Raw genomic sequence first — 19,191 nt, forward strand, 5'->3', positions numbered from 1 at the left:
AGATCGTGAGGAAAGTACTGCCGAGAACCGGCAGTTGTCAGAGCGGGGATCGGCACCGATCATCAGGGCACTGTTGATCAGTGCCCTGATGATCGGTGCCCAGCAGTGACACCCGCAAGTTCCGCCCAGCAGTACGCCCACTAGCCCCGCCACTCTGCAGTGCCACCTACCTGTGCCCAGAAGTGCCACCTACATGTGCCAGCAGTGCCACCCACCTGTGCCCACCCACCTGTGCCCACCAGTGCCACCCACCTGTGCCCACCAGTGCCACCCACCTGTGCCCACCCACCAGTGCTGCCCACCAGTGCCGCCCACCAGTGCAGCCCAGCAGTGCAGCCCAGCAGTGCCACCAGTCAGTGCCCAGGGGTTGTGCCAGTCAGTGCCGCCAGTCAGTGCCCAGAAGTGATGCCAGTCAGTGCCGTCTATCAGTACCCATAATCAGTGTCACCTATCAGTGCCGCCTATCAGTGCTGCATATCAGTGCCGCCTATCCGTGACCCCTAATTCGTGCTGTCTATCAGTGCCGCCTATCCGTGACCCCTAATTCGTGCTGTCTATCAGTGCCGCCTATCCGTGCCACCTCATTAGTGCTGCCTATCAGTGCCCTTTAGTGCTGCCTATCAGTGCCCATCAGTGCCGCCTATCAGTGCCCATCAGTGCCGCCTCATCAACGCAAATCAGTGAAGAAGAAAAAATACCTGTTTGAAAAATTTTATAAAAGAAACAAATAAACTTTTTTTTTTTTTTCAAATTTTTTGCACTTTTTTTAATTTATAGCGCAAAAAGTAAAGCGCCCAGTGGCGATTAAATACCACCAAAAGAAAGCTCTATTTGTGAGAAAAAAATGATCAAAATTTCATATGGGTACAATGTTGCATGACCGCGCAATTGTCAATCAAAGTGCGGCAGCACTGAAAGCTGAAAATTGGCCTGGTAAGGAAGGGGGTATAAGTGCCTGGTAGGCGAGTGGTTAATATAATAAAAATAGTAAAATAGTAAAAAATAGTTTTTTAGAGGAGTATTTCATGTGGAATTATTTTGATATTTATTTGGAGGAGACTGATTAGTTGAAACTATTTAAATATTTTTTGGTATTTATACACTTTTATTAGTTATTTGTATCATAATTTGAATTAATTTAACGGTAATAATTTAATTATTATTTATTGAGATTTAGGAGCGCAACATATATTTGTAGATATTTCCAACACAGTTGTAGTTATGTGTTTCATGTTTGGGATCCTCTAGTAATTATCACACCTGTGGCTCGCAAGTCACTCTGATTCATCTATACCAGAGAAAGAAACCAATTAATATACACTTTAGAGATTTTTTTTTTTTTTGCTGAAAACTTTTTGAACATTTTGGCCTAAATTTAGGAAGAAATTTCAGAAAATGAAAAAAAAAAAAAATAGAACATGATGCATTTTTTCTGAATTGTACACCAAAAAAAAATGCACCAGAACGCAGTTGTCCTTATTTAAGTTGAATAAAAAGAAAGGGGGAAAAAATGAACCGTAAAGCATCAAAAATGCATCGGAATGTGTGAAAAAGCGCATACAGAAATGCATTTCGGAATGCGTCTAGACTGCGTTTCGATGGTGTGGGGTTTTTTTTTTTTTAATTTACTTTTGGCTGGAGTCCTGCTTTAACCTCTCATGGGATATGTGTACGGTGTGCCGACATCTAAGGAAGTGATATTTCGTACAGCGTCCAGATTCCGCGTGCGCAAGACATCCAAAGCGACGCTGATGGAACACCAGCAGCGGCGGAGCCGCCGGCGACATTTTTGCAAAATCAAGAATTTATTTTTTTAATGTGAAACACTTGGCTGGAGAACTTGGCGAAGCGGCCAACAGATGCTGCGGGTTGCCCCTTGTGTGCCCCCCCCACGGAGTGACCCCGCAGGACCCTGCCCTGGAGAGACTCCAGCATTTGCAGATAATAAAAATAATCCGGGGGGGGGGAAGGGGGACGTTTTCGGTCTCGGCGGTCTCATCCGTCTCACTCGTTTGCAGCGCGGTGGTCCCGACGCGGCTGTTAATCAGCGCGTGATATTTAGCTTCAGATTCCAGGTTTACAGGGGAGATGGAATAAATGATCCCTCTCTGTCTGGAGGGCGGCGGGATGACAGATAGATGGCCTCCGGGTTTGGCGCTGTCGCGGCTCAACGTCTCGCCAAGTGCCGGGGACGACGCAAGCAGCCAAAAGCATCGCCGGAGATTCCAAAATCCCAACCTGAGTCCCCGAAATGATCCGCCGTTCCATCCAACCTTCGTCTTTATGTTCTCGATGTATTAAAGGGACAGTCCATCCATAGCTGGTAATTCAGTGTTTGCCGGATGCTGGAGAGCTACACCCCCCCCCCCCCGCCCTCCCCGCACGCGTCCGCTAACTCCTATTGGTTCCACGTGGAAGAAATATATATTTAAAAAATATTCCTCCCAAATATATTGACATATTTGAAATGCTACAATTTTGGCCATATTCTATATATTTCAATGAATATATATATACTGTATGTTGAAATGCGTTTTTATTACAAATTATATGAAAAATATTTTTAAAAATACAAATCTACATTTTTGGAATGCATTTACAAATATAAAATGTAAAAATATATGTTAAAATTTACTTTTTTTTTAAATATATTTTTTTTTATATGTTCTGCAGATTTTTTTAAACCTATAAAAGTCACTTTAACATATATTCTTACATATATTTGAAATGCTACAATTTTGGCCATATTCTATATTTTTCATATCATTTGTAATAATGCATTTCAACATACAGTAATTATATATATATATTACTGTATGTTGAAATGCATTATTACAAATGATATGAAAAATATTTGTAAAAATACAATTCAAATATACTGCATGTCTTTAAAAATACAAATGTACATTTTTGGAATGCATTTACAAATATATGTAAAAATATATGATAAAATTACTTTTTTAAAAAAAATATATTTTTTTAATATATTCTTCAGATTTTTTAAATACATTAATACATACATTCCTGGAGGTGCTGGACCTGTATTCCCACTCAAAAAAAAGCCCTGAATTGATGACTGAAAGGTGAACTGATTATCTGGTGACAATGACAAGGTGGGTTTAAGCAGCAAGGGAACATGTTTTCCCTGAAGTTGGTGTGAAGCAGAAAATCTCCTTCCATTGGTGACCAGTAAGGAAACCTCTCCTTCCATTGGTGGCCAGTAAGGAAACATCTCCTTCCATTGGTGGCCAGTAGGGAAACATCTCCTTCCATTGGTGGCCAGTAGGGAAACATCTCCTTCCATTGGTGGCCAGTAAGAAAACATCTCCTCCCATTGGTGGCCAGTAAGAAAACATCTCCTCCCATTGGTGGCCAGCAAGAAAACATCTCCTCCCATTGGTGGCCAGTAAGAAACATCTCCTTCCATCGGTGGCCAGTAAGAAAACATCTCCTTCCATCGGTGGCCAGTAGGGAAACATCTCCTTCCATCGGTGGCCAGTAGGGAAACATCTCCTTCCATTGGTGGCCAGTAGGGAAACATCTCCTTCCATTGGTGGCCAGTAGGGAAACATCTCCTTCCATTGGTGGCCAGTAGGGAAACATCTCCTTCCATTGGTGGCCAGTAAGAAAACATCTCCTTCCATTGGTGGCCAGTAAGGAAACCTCTCCTTCCATTGGTGGCCAGCATGGAAACATCTCCTTCCAGTGGTGGCCAGAGAGGAAACCTCTCCTTCCAGTGGTGGCCAGTAAGGAAACAGGACTCTGATAGGCAGTCTGATGTGAAAGAGGGACTCTGATGTGAAGGAAGGTTCTGGAAGTAAACAGGAACTCTGATGTGTACTCTGATATATGGGGGACTCTAATGTGAAATTGGACTTTGATGTGAAGGGGAGACCTCTGAAATGAATGGGGGAAACTCTGAAGAGAATAGGGGAGTCTAAAGTAAAGGGAGGACTCTAATGTGAAGGGGGGCTTTGATTGGGGATCCATAGAGGACTCTAATGGGCAGTCTGATGTGACAGGGGGACTCTGGATGTGACTCTGATGTGAAAGGGGGACTTGGACGTAAATGGAAACTCTGATGGGGACCCTGATGTTTGGGGGGGGGGACACACTGATGGGCACTCTGATGTAAAGTTGAGAGTCTGATGTGAAGGGAGACTCTGATTGGACATCCTGATATAAATGAGGACTCTGATGGGCAGTCTGATGTGAAGGAGGGACTCTGATGTGAAGGAAGGTTCTGGACGTAAATGGAGACTCTGATGTGTACTCTGATGTGAAATTGAACTTTGATGTGAAGGGGAGACCTCTGATGTAATGGGGAGGCCTCTGATATGAAAGGGGGGACTGTGATGTAAAGGGGAGGTTTCTGATGTGAAGGGGAGGGACTGTGATGTGAAGGGGGGGGACTGTGATGTGAAGGGGGGACTGTGATGTGAACGGGAGGTCTCTGATGAAAAGGGAGGTCTCTGATGCGCAGGGGAGGGTTCTGATGCGCAGGGGAGGGTTCTATTCCGCAGGGGAGGTCTCTGATGCGCAGGGGAGGTCTCTGATGCAAAAGGGAGGGTTCTGATGTGCGGGGGAGGTCTCTGATGTGAAGAGAAGGTCTCTGATGCGAAAGGGAGGATTCTGATGGGAAGAGGAGGTCTCTGATGCGAAGGGGAGGATTCTGATGCGAAGGGGAGGTCTCTGATGCGCGGGGGCGGGTCTCTGATGCGCGGGGGCGGGTCTCTGATGCGCGGGGGAGGGTCTCTGATGCGAAGGGGAGGGTCTCTGATGTGAAGAGGAGGTCTCTGATGCGCAGGGGAGGTCTCTGAAATGAATGGGGGAACTTTGAAGAGAATGCGTTGCTCATCCTGAGAGGTCTGCAGACCCCGGACCGGTAGGTGTGCTATTCGGGGCACAGATTTCGGTGTCACTCACCTCACACATCTCCCATTTTTAATATATTTTTTGACATTTTAAATCTCTTAAAATTTTCTGAAAAAGGATTTTGATAAAAAGAGGAAGAGAGAGCGCAGTTCCCCGGTGAACTCTTCAGCGCTCCCCCTGAAGGTGGCCGATCGTCTCTGCAGAGCGGAACGCCGATGAACTCGGGCTGCAGCCAGTCTCAGCGACATTTTCCAGCTGCTCTGTACAATCCGATCCGAATCTCCCCGCAAATAACTCCGCAGGCAGCTCGCCGGGCGCCGCGCCCGCCATCAGCTGCAGATGGCGACATATCGATCGCTGCGTCTGTCTGGCGAGATTACACATTCTCGCGCCTTTTTGTCTGCTGCTGTCACATGACACACGCTGCGTTCTCCATGGGGGGGGGGGGTAGTCCGTCTGTAGGAGAAGCAGCCGGGATGGACGGGTTACTTTGTGTAACACATTCGGCTCAATTTTTGATTTTTACCAATTCTCTGGCTGAGACCCATTTCAGGTTTGGACGCAATTGTTGGCGGGTCAGACGCCGCGGTCATACAGAATATGGACCTAAAGTGTTCCTGAACCCCCAACAGTACAATCAGTCTGTAGATGCAGGAAAGCATGCTTGTTGTACTCACTGTGGAACCTAATGGTTAATCCTCTGCATTGTGTAAAAAGGCCGTGTGATCCTGTCTTCTCTGTTCCTCCCCTTCTACTGTCCCCAATCTATCTGCGGATAGTACAGAGCTCTAGGAGTCACTCTGCACATGCTCAGTTTGGTATGTATTGCTAGAGAGTTTTTTTCTTGGATGCATGTGATCAACAAAGGGCCAATCAACACTGTCCAGACAGAGGGTCAGGGGTTATGCAGGCTCATAGGACAATCGGGGGAGAATGAAAACACCTCCCACAAGCTTTAACCAGTGCTCTGCTGGACACTGATAGAAGTCACAAGACTGCTCTATACTGCGGATGAGAAAAGGGATTTAGCAGTTTATATTTACTAAAATTATCGCATTTCCATGTTCTGTGGGAGAGCAGATATAGTGAATGCGGGGTCCGGGGAGAGCGGATATAGTGAATGCGGGGTCCGGGGAGAGCGGATATAGTGAATGCGGGGTCCGGGGAGAGCGGATATAGTGGATGCGGGGTCCGGGGAGAGCGGATATAGTGAATGCGGGGTCCGGGGAGAGCGGATACAGTGAATGCGGGGTCCGGGGAGAGCGGATATAGTGAATGCAGGGTCCGGGGAGAGCGGATATAGTGAATGCGGGGTCCGGGGAGAGCGGATATAGTGAATGCGGGGTCCGGGGAGAGCAAATGTAGTGAATGCGGTGAAGCCTGTTGCCCGGGAAGATGCAGGAGCCTCTTTTCAGGCAACAAACCTACATAGGGCAGCCCATTCCGGTGAATGGGCTTCTGTATGCAATGGTCAAAATCACGTGCAAATCGCTAACAAAATAAAAATCACACGCATATGACCATAAACCACCCGGCTCCGTTCAGTCGCAGTTGTACGCAGGACTTGATTTCCTCTTTAGGATTTGAAGGGTTACAATGTTGCAGTTTTATTCTTTGGATAGAATTTGTGTTCCGTCCGTCTTCCATGGCGGCTTCTTACCTTTGTGTGCCCAGGGGAGGTACCAGGGGCAGGAAACATTCACGTAGGTTCCGGGCACGCCGTCCGGCCAGCAGGCGTAATCATCAAACGTTCGGTTGCAGAATCTGCCTGTAGGGGGAGAAGAGAAGGACATCAGGATCTGCCAATGGCAACAATGTAGCAAGGTCACCCAAAGGACAGGAGCGCGGGAACCGCCGGGAAATCAGATCCTTCTCATTAGGATTTCACAGCATCTGCTGAAGACCCCAACACGGGGCTTCCACTGCTGAGCTCCTCCTGAAAATGCCACTGATCTGGCTGTCATGCCGATCCTTTGGCGTGTACACTGTCAGCCGCTGACCCAGCATGCAAAGTCAGATCTCTTCCTCTGCATACTTGTTATAGGTGAATGACTATAGGTATTGAAGGTAGAGGATCAGCATGACAACTGCCATTTTCAGGAGGAGGTCAGTGATAGCCAGCCAATATGCGTTTTCATGTCATGTTTTCTTTAACCACTTCCTGTCCGGACATTTCCCCCCCCTTCCACTCCGGACGCTTTCCCCCCCCCCCTCCAGTCCGGACGCTTTCCCCCCCCCTCCAGTCCAGACGCTTTCCCCCCCCCTCCAGTCCGGACGCTTTCCCCCCCTTCCAGTCCGGACGCTTTCCCCCCCTTCCAGTCCGGACGCTTTCCCCCCCCTTCCAGTCCGGACGCTTTCCCCCCCCCCTTCCACTCCGGACGCTTTCCCCCCCTTCCACTCCGGACGCTTTCCCCCCCTTCCAGTCCGGACGCTTTCCCCCCCCTTCCAGTCCGGACACTTCCCCCCCTTCCAGTCTGGACACTTTCACCCCCTTCCAGTCTGGACACTTTCACCCCCCCCCTTCCAGTCCGGACACTTTCACCCCCCCCTTCCAGTCCGGACACTTTCACCCCCCCCTTCCAGTCCGAACACTTTCACCCCCCCCTTCCAGTCCCGACATTTCTCCACCCTTCCAGTCCGGACATTTCCCAACCCTTCCAGTCCGGACACTTTCCCCCCCTTCCACTCCGGACGCTTTCCCCCCCTTCCAGTCCGGACACTTTCCCCCCCTTCCAGTCCGGACACTTTCACCCCTTTCCAGTCCCGACACTCCCCCCCCCCCTTCCAGTCCCGACACTTTCCCCCCCTTCCAGTCCGGACACTTTCACCCCTTTCCAGTCCCGACACTCCCCCCCCCCCCCCCCTTCCAGTCCCGACACTTTCCCCCCCTTCCAGTCCGGACACTTTCACCCCTTTCCAGTCCCAACACTCCCCCCCCCCCCCGCCCCTTCCAGTCCCGACACTTTCCCCCCTTCCAGTCCGGACACTTTCACCCCTTTCCAGTCCCGACACTCCCCCCCCCCCCCTTCCAGTCCCGACACTTTCCCCCCCTTCCAGTCCGGACACTTTCCCCCCATTCCAGTCTGGACACTTTCCCCCCCTTCCAGTCCCGACATTTCCCCCCCTTCCAGTCCCGACATTTCCCCCCCTTCCAGTCCGGACACTTTCCCCCCCTTCCAGTCCGGACACTTTCACCCCCTTCCAGTCCGGACACTTTCCCTCCTTCCAGTCCGGACACTTTCCCCCCATTCCAGTCCGGACACTTTCACCCCTTTCCAGTCCCGACATTTCCCCCCCTTCCAGTCCCGACATTTCCCCCCCTTCCAGTCCGGACACTTTCACCCCCTTCCAGTCCGGACACTTTCACCCCCTTCCTGTGCGGACACTTTCCCCCCCTTCCAGTCCGGACACTTTCCCCCCCTTCCAGTCCGGACACTTTCCCCCCCCTTCCAGTCTGGACACTTTCCCCCCCCTTCCAGTCCGGACACTTTCCCCCCCCTTCCAGTCCGGACACTTTCCCCCCCCTTCCAGTCCGGACACTTTCACCCCCTTCCAGTCCGGACATTTCCTCCCCTTCCAGTCCGGACACTTTCACCCCCTTCCAGTCCGGACATTTCCTCCCCTTCCAGTCCAGGCCAATTTTCAGCTTTCAGCGCTATCATACTTTGAATGAGAGACAGATAATGTTTTATTTTGGTGGTATTTATTCGCCGCTGGGATTTTTATTTTTTTGCTGTATAAATGAAAAAGTCCAAACATTTTGAAAGTGTTTTTTCTTATAAAATTTTGCAAATAACGTTTCATCATAAATCTTGGCCAAAATGTATTCAGTTATCTATTTAGAAAAAAAAAAAAAAATTAGTTTATAACCAAAAATTATAATTTTTAAACATGTTTTTACATTTGTATTTTTTTTTTTTTATATTATTTGTTTTTTTTACATACTGTCACCCTAGCAGTATAGTGTCACCATAGTGGGGGGTGATGAAGATTTTTTTTTTTTTTACACTGATTGCTTTTACACCTATAAAGGCTGTAAAAGCAATCATTTCTCCTTTTCTCTGGCTGCATTCCTGCAGCCATTGAGAAATACTGTGTGAGCTGTGATTGGTCACAGCTTGTCACATGGTACAAGTCTGTTGTGAATAGCCCTGTGCCATGTGATCTCTGTGATCGTTCACAGATTTCACATGTAGTAAGCAATGATGTCAGAAGTGCTTACTACTCTGCATGTGATCACTGATTGGCCAATCACACAGAGGTCCCGTACGACGATCGGTGGGGCACCGGATCTCGGTGCTGCGTGCTCCCAGGAAGCGCGCACAAGCGGGGCGGGGAGGACGTTTATAAATGTCCACCCGCCCCTGCACTGCCACCATCCGGCCATTTATATACATGGACCGGACGGGAGGTGGTTAAAGCAGTATGGAACCCAAAACCAAACGTCATGTATTGCAGCTTACCAATCATTAGATGCGGTGGCTGCATTAGTTTTGTTATTTTGTTGTTTAGGCTTTTCTTCCCTCTCTGTTTTCACCTGTTGATCCACCTCCTGTATTAGAGCGCCCCCACTCTGGATGAAGGAGCACAGGGGGCACAGCAGTCGTTGTCAGTCTGGGGGGGGGGGGGGGAGGGGAGTGTTAGATGGAGTAGCAGATTTAGATACACTAACAAACTGAAGTCGAATTCCGACGGACACTTTATAATCAGTTGCAGTTTTTTTCCTTTTGGGATTAAGGTTTTAAATAGATACATAAAAGCTGCTCATTGTAAGCACCCCTGTCATTGGGAAATGGTTTGTCTCATCTCTGTAACTGATACAGTGTGCTGGAGAGTTTGCTCTTTTGAAAAACAACAGACTTACTGGCTGGATCACTGGGTGAAAAGAGGAGAAAAGCCTAAAAAAGGAAAACGAATACAGCCATCATATCTGCAATATAATAAATGTTTGCTCTGGGGTTTCATACCGCCTTAATGTGTGGACAGTAGTCTGTAGAGGAACATTCTCAGGCAGCACAATTCTGAGGGCCGGTTCACACTCCATGCGTTTCAGTGGCTTTTTTTCTGCATCCAAAACGCACAGAAAGTAGAATATATATGGTTGTGAATGTCATAGTTCATATCAGTTCCGGCGCGTTCCAGTTGCAGAAAAAAAAAAGCAGAACAGGCTGCATTTTTCCTGCACAGAACTATTCTGAAACGCAGTAAAACACACCAAAAACTCACTGTAATGCACGAAAACGCACGAAAACTGCACTGGAATGCACGTCTCTCTTTATGTTGAAGTAAAAGGGTAAAAATGGAAATGTAAAGCATCAAAAACGTACTGGAACGCGTCAAAAATGCACTGGAACGCGCCAAAAATGCATCAAAAGCGTGCGTCTGGATTGCATTTCTATGATGTGAACTGGCCCTTAAAGAAAGGTGGATACTTCCTGTTAAGACCCTGGACTCTGCTGCCAGACTGCCAGGTGTCTGAGTATTTATGGGCTTTCCTTCCACCTACTGGGCATGCCTCCCCTGGGATTGGCTGGAGATCCATAAATATTTAGGCTGCCTGTCCCCTGTAAAGAAAGCCGATGATCCCCGCAGGATGGATTGGATCTGCGGATTGGGGAGCATAATGGATTGGACTCCGATCCATTACGCTCAATCCGCAGATCCAAACCATCCTGCGGGGATTGTCGGCATGCAACCTATACGGGGTGACACCGGACCCGCTTCACGAAAAGGTAAGTTGTAAAGAAAGCCAACGATCCCCGCAGGATGGATCGGATCTGAGGATTGAGCATAATGGATCGGAGTCCGATCCATTATGATCCCCAATCCGCAGATCCGATCCATCCTGCGGGGATCGTCGGCTTTCTTTACAACTTACCTTTTTAGGTTGCATGCCGATGATCCCCGCAGGATGGATCAGATCTGCGGATTGGGGAGCATAATGGATCGGACTCCGATCCATTATGCACAATCCACAGATCCAATCCATCCTGCGGGGATCGTCGGCTTGCAACCTATACGGGGTGACACCGGACCCGCTCCACGAAAAGGTAAGTTGCAAAGAAAGTTCGACGATCCCCTCAGGATGGATCGGATCTGCGGATTGAGCATAATGGATCGGAGTCCGATCTATTATGCTCAATCCGCAGATCCGATCCATTCTGCGGGGATCGTCGGAGGGGGTGTCACCAAGTGTTACCGCACCGGGTGACACCAACCCTAGGGACACCCCTGCACTGTTGTCCGTTTTTTGGGGGGAAGTGGGTTACATTTAGATTTTCCAACACTTTCTGTACCCCCTCCATGACATAAACCGCAATAAAACCCAACAGGAGTTCTAATTCTTTCCTACTGTATCCATGACAAAAAAAAATCAAGTACATCGTAATAAAAATTGCATCCTGTTATTGGTAAAATAATGAAACATACATTATACATCACACAAGGTCGAGGGCGGCTGCTACTTGTAGAAAATGTAATATTTCCCATCGCCGAAGATATTAAACCCCCTCCCCAGAGATCGGGAAATAAAATGAGGTTTGTCATTGGAGATATGAGATGTGTAGTGAAGTGACAAGACCAATGATGGGAGATTTATGTTCTGGAATGACATATATAGCAATTTGAGGAGAAGACACCAGGCCGTACCTGGCAGGGTGCTAAGGTCGCCACCTCATCCCTTTAAAACCGAACACATATTATTGACGCAGGTTCTGCGGCTGGTTAAAATGATAAATAAACACATTTAGAGCCTTATATGCATTAAATTAGCGCAGTAAATAAGCGGCGCTCCTTCCCCACCCTTTTCAAAGTAGTGCATGCCCTACTTTTTTTAATGCGTTTTTGGTGTGATTTTCAGCCCGTTCGAATGGACGGGCGACAAAATGACACCACGTAGGAACGCAAAGAATGCGGCACACGTTCCTGTGTGATCCCAGTATGAACCTGGTGTGTCCAAGTCTCAGGACATTCTGGGCGCAAAAGAAACATTCAATCAGGTTTCAGTACAAAAAAGTCCCCGCCTCGTACATTGCTGTGGAGAAGGAGCGCCGCACTGTGTGTGAGAGCAGTGGTCAGACCTACACGCCTCCAATCAGGAACCAATCGGAGGTGGGGGTGGGGTTGTCAGTCAGCTGCAGAGAGACTACTGTTCTCATACACAGTGCGGCGCTCCTTCTCCACACTTTTCAAAGTACTGCATGACCTATTTTGTTTTGTGTTTTGGTGTGATTTTCAGCCCATTCAAATGGCAAAATGTCACCACGTGGGAACGCAAAGAATGCGGTGCGCGTTCTGGTGCGAACCTGGTGTGTCCAAGTTTGGGGGGCAAAAGAAACATTTAATCAGGTTTCAGTACAAAAAAAGTCCCCGCCTCGTACATTGCTGCGGAGGAGAAGCGCCGCGCTGTGTGTGAGAGCAGTGGTCTCTCTGCGGTGGTCTGACACACCCCTCGTTGAGTCAGACCTACACCCCTCGCTGAGTCAGACCTACCTACCTCCAGTCAGGAACCAATTGGGGGTCGGGGGTTGTCAGACAGCTGCAGAAAGACTACTGTTCTCAAATACAGTGCGGCGCTCCTCTGCAGCAATGTACGAGGACGTGAAAAAAAGAAGAGACCCAAAAGTGTTTTTGTTTTACCATTACTATTCCTTTATATCGGCTTTTGAAATTTAGAAAAGAAATCTAGAAACGGGATCAAAGGTTTATCATTGGAAAGCCCTATTTGAGGGATAAATAATGCATTTCCTATACCGATATACACACCCCGGCCTCTTTATTAGGTCCACCTGTTCAATCGCTTGGAAACACAAGTTGCTAATCAGCCAATCACATGGCAGCAGCTCAATGAATTTAGGCATCTAGACGTGGTGGATTTAAGGGGATTTAAGTGACTTTGAACATGGCATGGTTGTTGGTGCCAGACGGGCTGGTCTGATTATTTCAAAAACTGCTGATCTACTGGGATTTTCCCGCACAACCATCTCTAGGGAAATCGAGACTCATCAGGCCAGGCAACGTTTTTCCAATCTTCTGTTGTCCAATTTTGGTGAACTTGGTGAGGATTTACTTGGTTGTGTCATCCATGTCAGTCCAAGAAAGAGATGCTGACCCTGAATGATGCCTGGACAAAGATGGCACCATCACTGTGCAATGGTTAGGGCAGCGGTTCTCAACCTGTGGGTCGTGATCCCTTTGGGGGTCGAACGACCCTTTCACAGGGGTCGCCTAAGACCATCGGAAAACACATATTGCCGATGGTCTTAGGAACTGAGACACCGCTCCCTCTATCCGTCTCCAGGAGGATAGAATCTATACAATCCGCATGTCAGACACGTGTCAATCACTCCCGGGCACGCCCCCCTCTCCAGGGATGGGGATTTAACTCCCTCTGCCTTCGCTGATTGGTAGACTGGTCTGTCCCTGATTGGTCGGGCTTTGTGCCGGAACGCACGCAGCTGTTTGAAGCGGAGGATTTGTGCGGAGATCTCCCGCCGCTCCGATCATTCTGAAGTTTCCCGCCCTGAATGACCCGACCGACCCCATGAACTGCCTGAATGTGGCCGATGTCATGCCCGGATCACCGAACAAGAACAGGGGGCAGATCCAGGTTAGTGCCTACCCCATCGTACAGTGGGGGCTCTCATTGTACCCCCCAGATAAATTATTATGGGGGGCAGATATATAATTTACGGGGGTCATAATTATTATAGAGGGGGGGGAAGGGCAGACAAGCTATCATTTGGGGGGGGGCATATTTTTAGGATGAGGGCAGATTATTTGGGGGGGGTAATTATTATTGGGGGCAGATGTATTTTTATGGGGGTGATAGGTCCATTATAGAGGGGGGTGGGGTAATCATCATTATTGGGAGCAGATGTATTTTTATGGGGGTGATAGGTCATTATAGAGGGGGTGGGGTAATCATCATTATTGGGGCAGATGTATTTTATGGGGGTGATAGGTCATTATAGAGGGGGGTGGGGTAATCATTATTGGGGGGCAGATGTATTTTTATGGGGGTGATAGGTCATTATAGAGGGGGGTGGGGTAATCATCATTATTGGGAGCAGATGTATTTTATGGGGGTGATAGGTCATTATAGAGGGGGTGGGGTAATCATCATTATTTGGGGCTGATGTATTTTTATGGGGGTGATAGGTCATTATAGAGGGGGCGCGGTAATCATCATTATTGGGGGCAGATGTATTTTTATGGGGGTGATAGGTCATTATAGAGGGGGTGGGGTAATCATCATTATTTGGGGCAGATGTATTTTTATGGGGGTGATAGGTCATTATAGAGGGGGTGGGGTAATCATCATTATTGGGGGGCTGATGCATTTTTTGGGGGGTGATAGGTCATTATAGAGGGGGTGGGGTAATCATCATTATTTGGGGCAGATGTATTTTTATGGGGGTGATAGGTCATTATAGAGGGGGTGGGGTAATCATCATTATTGGGGGGCTGATGCATTTTTTGGGGGGTGATAGGTCATTATAGAGGGGGTGGGGTAATCGTCATTATTGGGGGGCAGATGTATTTTTATGGGGGTGATAGGTTATTATAGAGGGGGTGGGGTAATCATCATTAGTGGGGGCAGATGTATTTTTATGGGGGTGATAAAAATATGTCACAATATATAATTACAATTGTTTTTGTGATTAATCGCTATGCTTTAATTATGTTCAATGTGTAACAATGACAATCCATCCTGCATATCAGATATTTACATTACGATTCACAATAGTAGCAAAATTACAGATATGAAGTAGCAACGAAAATCATTTTATGGTTGGGGGGGTCACCACAACATGAGGCACTGTACTAAAGGGTCACGGCATTAGGGAGGTTGAGAACCGCTGCGATAGGGGGAGTACTGTGATGTCTGTAGGAGGTAATTAATACCTGGAGGTGTCACTGGCTTGCTGCACGCTTATTGAAAAAAAGATATCCGATGACAGGTCCACTTTAACGAAACTTGAAATGCAGTAACTGTTTTGAAAGATCGTCAGTGTGCCTGTAGCCCCCCGATTGGTGCCGGGAGGGGGGATAACATAGTTACACATTATCTGCTCTAATGGAGGATTTGGGTCCTGCATGGTCTGATGTGGATGAATTTACATGAAAAGGACATCTCTGAGCTATAAACACGTTCCCTTGTCAGGCCACAGCCTCTCGATGGGATTTGGCTCCAGCTCATTGCTCTTTGACGTAAGCTGTGCTGTACAGACCGAGACACACAATAAATAAAAACCGTACGGCGTGCTGCCGCCTACGCCGGGCCCCACGCCGGGCCCATTTCCACAGCGGAGTCTGAATGCGGAATGTTTGACCTTTTCATTTACGGTGTAAAACAAATGTAAAGACAACATTTCTCTAAACATCATACACTATATTGCCAAAAGTATTGGGCCAGCCCCCCAAATCATTGGATTCAGGTGCTCCAATCCCCTCCATGGCCACAGGTGTATAAAATCAAGCAAAAACAAAAGGAGGGGAAGAAAGAAGGCTGCACCCCTAAAAGGCTAACCTCAAAGGAATTTTATTATGCACCATAAACAGTTATAAGCCATCGGAGACATGATAATCCTGCATGACAGAGGACTCAGCCCCCCCCCCCCCCCCCCCCCGAGATATCAAGAGGGAGCCCTCAAGGATGGAATTGGTCTACTGGAACTGACCTGACCCAACCCTCCAATACCCAACCCCTGACACAAACCACCCCACCAACCCTATCAACCCCCCAATACCCCCACAGGGACCCACAAAAAACCCTTCCACTAGATGGAGGACCCCCATCCCACCATCCCCCTCACAGAGGAAACAGTAAAGTTTGTTAAAATGTTTGGAGAGCCCTGGAATAGGCAAAAGAGGTCAGGTCTCCTGGTTGCTCCTGGGACGTGTATATCCCAATAGGCACTCATTCCATTCACTAAACGAGGAGAGTGCCAGGCCCAGTGGCATGTCATTGGGAGGCTGCGCCTGAAACCGGAAGAGCCAGCAACCTCCCAATCACATCACAGAGGAACATGGTGGCGTGGGACCCAAGTGCCAGCTGCAGAGAAGAGGACCTCAGCCAGACAACACCGGATCCGCTGGATGGATGAGTACCTGAACTAAGGACAACCCAGCATCAGGTAAGCAGATATAAAATGAGTGTAGAGAGCAGGGGCAGACTGACAACTCATGGGGCCCCTGGGCAGTAGGGGATCATGGGGCCCCTGTGTCCTTGTCCAAACTCAAAAAAGCCTATGAAAAAGGTACCAAGGGCATCTCATGGGCCCCCCTACTGACCCCGGGCCCTTGGGCAGTGCCTGAGTTTCCAAATGGTCAGTCTGCCCCTGGTAGAGAGGGTGAAGTTCCTCTTTAAGTTCTTTTAACCACAATGGTGTTGGGATATGATGGTTTGGTCGCAACCAGCTGCACGGGAAAGATGTCCAACCGATTGCTGTGAACTGACACACAAAACAAAGCACATTGCCTGGGCCTGCACTGGGCAGTGCAAAGACAATGCAACACATCCCAACGCAAATGGTGTGAATGGGCCCGTAATGCAGGCCCAGACCGGCCATAGGGCACCCCGGGCATGTGCTGCCCAGCCGCCTCTCTTATCCAGGCGGCCCGGCCCACCAAGCAAAAGCCCGGTGTGCCCTATGGCCAGTCTGGGCCTGCAGCCCTGGGCTCCTGTATACTCCCCCCCCCCCCCCCCCCCCCCCATGGCTAGCACCCCTCATCTCCTGCAGCAATGGCACTGGGTTCCCCCCTCCCTGCAGCTGCTGCGGGGTATCTGTCAGGATAGACTGTCCCCAGTGCTGACAGTTCGCCACCACCACAGATGGGGGAGGAGAGAGAAAGCTGGTTCTGCCCCTCCTCCTCCCTCCCTCTCCTCCTGTGTCTGCCCCACCCACACTCCCCGCCAGCCTTGTGTCCTTCTTTCTCTTCTTTCTCTTTCCTATCTCTCTATCGCTCTCTTTCCTATCTCTCTCTCCCTCCCTCTTTCCTCTCCCTCTCCCTCTCTCCCCCCTCTCTCTCCCTGTTTCCTCTCTCTCTCTCTCCCTCTTTCCCCCCTCTCTCTCTCCCTCTTTCCCCCCCTCTCTCTCCCTCTTTCCCCTCTCTCTCTCCCTCTTTCCCCTCTCTCTCCCCCTCTTTCCTCTCTCTCTCCCCCTCTTTCCTCTCTCTCTCTCTCCCTCTTTCCCCCCTCTCTCACCCTCTTTCCCCCCTCTCTCACCCTCTTTCCTCTCTCTCCCCCCCTCTCTCTTTCCTCACTCTCTCCCTCTTTCCTCTCTCCCTCTCTCTCTTTCTCTCCCCCTCTTTCCTCTCTCTCTCTTCCTCTTTCCTCTCTCTCCCTCTTTCCCCTCTCTCTCCCCCTCTTTCCTCTCTCTCTCCCTCTTTCCCCTCTCTCTCTCTCCCTCCCCCCCCTCCTCCCTCTTTCCTCTCTCTCCCTCTTTCCTCTCTCTCTCTCTCCCTCCCCCCCTCCTCCCTCTTTCCTCTCTCTCTCCCCCCCCCCTCTCTCTCCCCTCTCCCCTCTCTCCTCTCCCCCCCTCCCCTCTCTCCTCTCCCCCTCTCTCTCCCCCCCTCTCTCTCTCCTCTCCCCCCCCCTCTCTCTCTATTTCTTTCTTCTCTCTCTCTCTCCTCTCGCTCTCTCTTTCCTCTCTGGCCTATTTTTTGTCCCAGCCTGGGCCTGTCCTAATATATTTGTTAATTATCAACACTTTCATTCTGATTGGGTTGCACAGCTGGTATTGCCGCTGCAAGGCGGTGAAGTATATCTTGACGCGCCTGAGAAACATTGAATCCAGAATAATAGACACAATTATGATAAAACTGAAGACAGACGCAGGTGATGATATTACAACATTACGCGACGTTCATTTCCCCTCTATCACGGCGAGCGCGGTAAATACACGCAGTAACTTCATTTCGTTCCATGAATAGCATTCATTATTATTCTTGCAGTCGATCAATTTCCTTCTTCTTTTCCTCCGGAGAGCAGAATTTATACACAGTGATTAAAGAGAGCGAACCGCCGTCCTATACCCCGCTCCTTGTAAGCTTGTCAAAACAGCGGCGCGCGGTGCGTAAGTCAATTACCCGCGGCGTGAGGATGAAACAATCGCGTACACAAGTTGTCAGTTGTAAATATGCCGTAGGTAGTGTTTATATCATTCATTCGCTGCTGCTGTGTAGGTGTTCGGTGTTTACTTGAAGGAACTTTTTTCTTCTAAAGGTAGACTTAAACCCAATCACATAAATTTCATTTAAGATCGAATACCTTGGCACAGGATCAAGACGGCCCTTTAACCTCCTCGGCGGTCTGATTCTTTCCGATTTTTTTGTGCTGAAAGCGGTACTTTTTTTGCATGGAAATATGTAGTTTTTTTATTGTAGGCTGTAATTTTTAGGAATAACTCACTGAAATCTGTCCGAACAAGAGTCTAGTAAACATCCCGGGGATGATAAAACTTGAAACACGAAATCATAAATTATAATTTAATAAATAATCATAAAAAATAATAATATAATAATAATAATAATAATAATAATACCGTATATACTCGAGTATAAGCCGAGTTTTTCAGCACATTTTTTGTGCTGAAAAACGGCCCCCTCGGCTTATACTCGAGTCAACGTCTCCAGGTGTGGGTGGGATGACATGCCGTCCCTGTCATCTGGACACACCCCCGGGATCAATCCTCGACGGTGATTGGCCGCCGGAACTGTAGCTCAGGAGAAGCACACAGGCGCCCAATCACCGGCGAGGAGGTGGAACTTGGAGAGGAGGAGCCGAGCGGCACCGCGAAGATCGAGCGAGTGAAGAGGAGGAGAGCGGCCGGAGAAGGAAGACATCTGACCGGTAAGTGTGTACCATGGGAGAGGGAGGGAGCGAGCGAGCCCACTGACACCAACGATGGAGCACTATTCCTCCCCCCACTGACACCAACGATGGGGCACTATTCCTCCCCCCACTGACACCAACGATGGGGCACTATTCCTCCCCCCACTGACACCAACGATGGGGCACTATTCCTCCCCCCACTGACACCAACGATGGGGCACTATTCCTCCACCCACTGACACCAACGATGGGGCACTATTCCTCCCCCCACTGACACCAACGATGGGGCACTATTCCTCCCCCCACTGACACCAACGATGGGGCACTATTCCTCCCCCCACTGACACCACCGGCTTATACTCGAGTCAATAGTTTTTCCCAGTTTTTTGTGGTAAAATTAGGTACCTCGGCTTATATTCGGGTCGGCTTATACTCGAGTATATACGGTACATTTAATTCAATAATATAATCAAACCAAA

General features: G+C 48.8%; 1 protein-coding gene across 1 annotated transcript in view; it reads right to left on the reverse strand.

Moving 5' to 3' along the window:
- The window catches only part of GLP1R (glucagon like peptide 1 receptor), a 469,752-nt gene that overhangs the window by 228,122 nt on the left and 222,439 nt on the right, over positions 1 to 19,191 (reverse strand). Inside the window, exon 3 of the mRNA XM_089692563.1 lies at positions 6,536 to 6,643. Within this exon, the coding sequence (XP_089548689.1) occupies positions 6,536 to 6,643 (108 nt within the window). The remainder of the gene's footprint in view (positions 1 to 6,535; positions 6,644 to 19,191) is intronic.

This window comes from Staurois parvus, unplaced genomic scaffold, assembly GCF_062004578.1.
Source record: "Staurois parvus isolate SC_StPar_1 unplaced genomic scaffold, SC_StPar_1.0 ptg000595l, whole genome shotgun sequence".
NCBI classification, from domain to species: Eukaryota; Metazoa; Chordata; class Amphibia; order Anura; family Ranidae; genus Staurois; species Staurois parvus.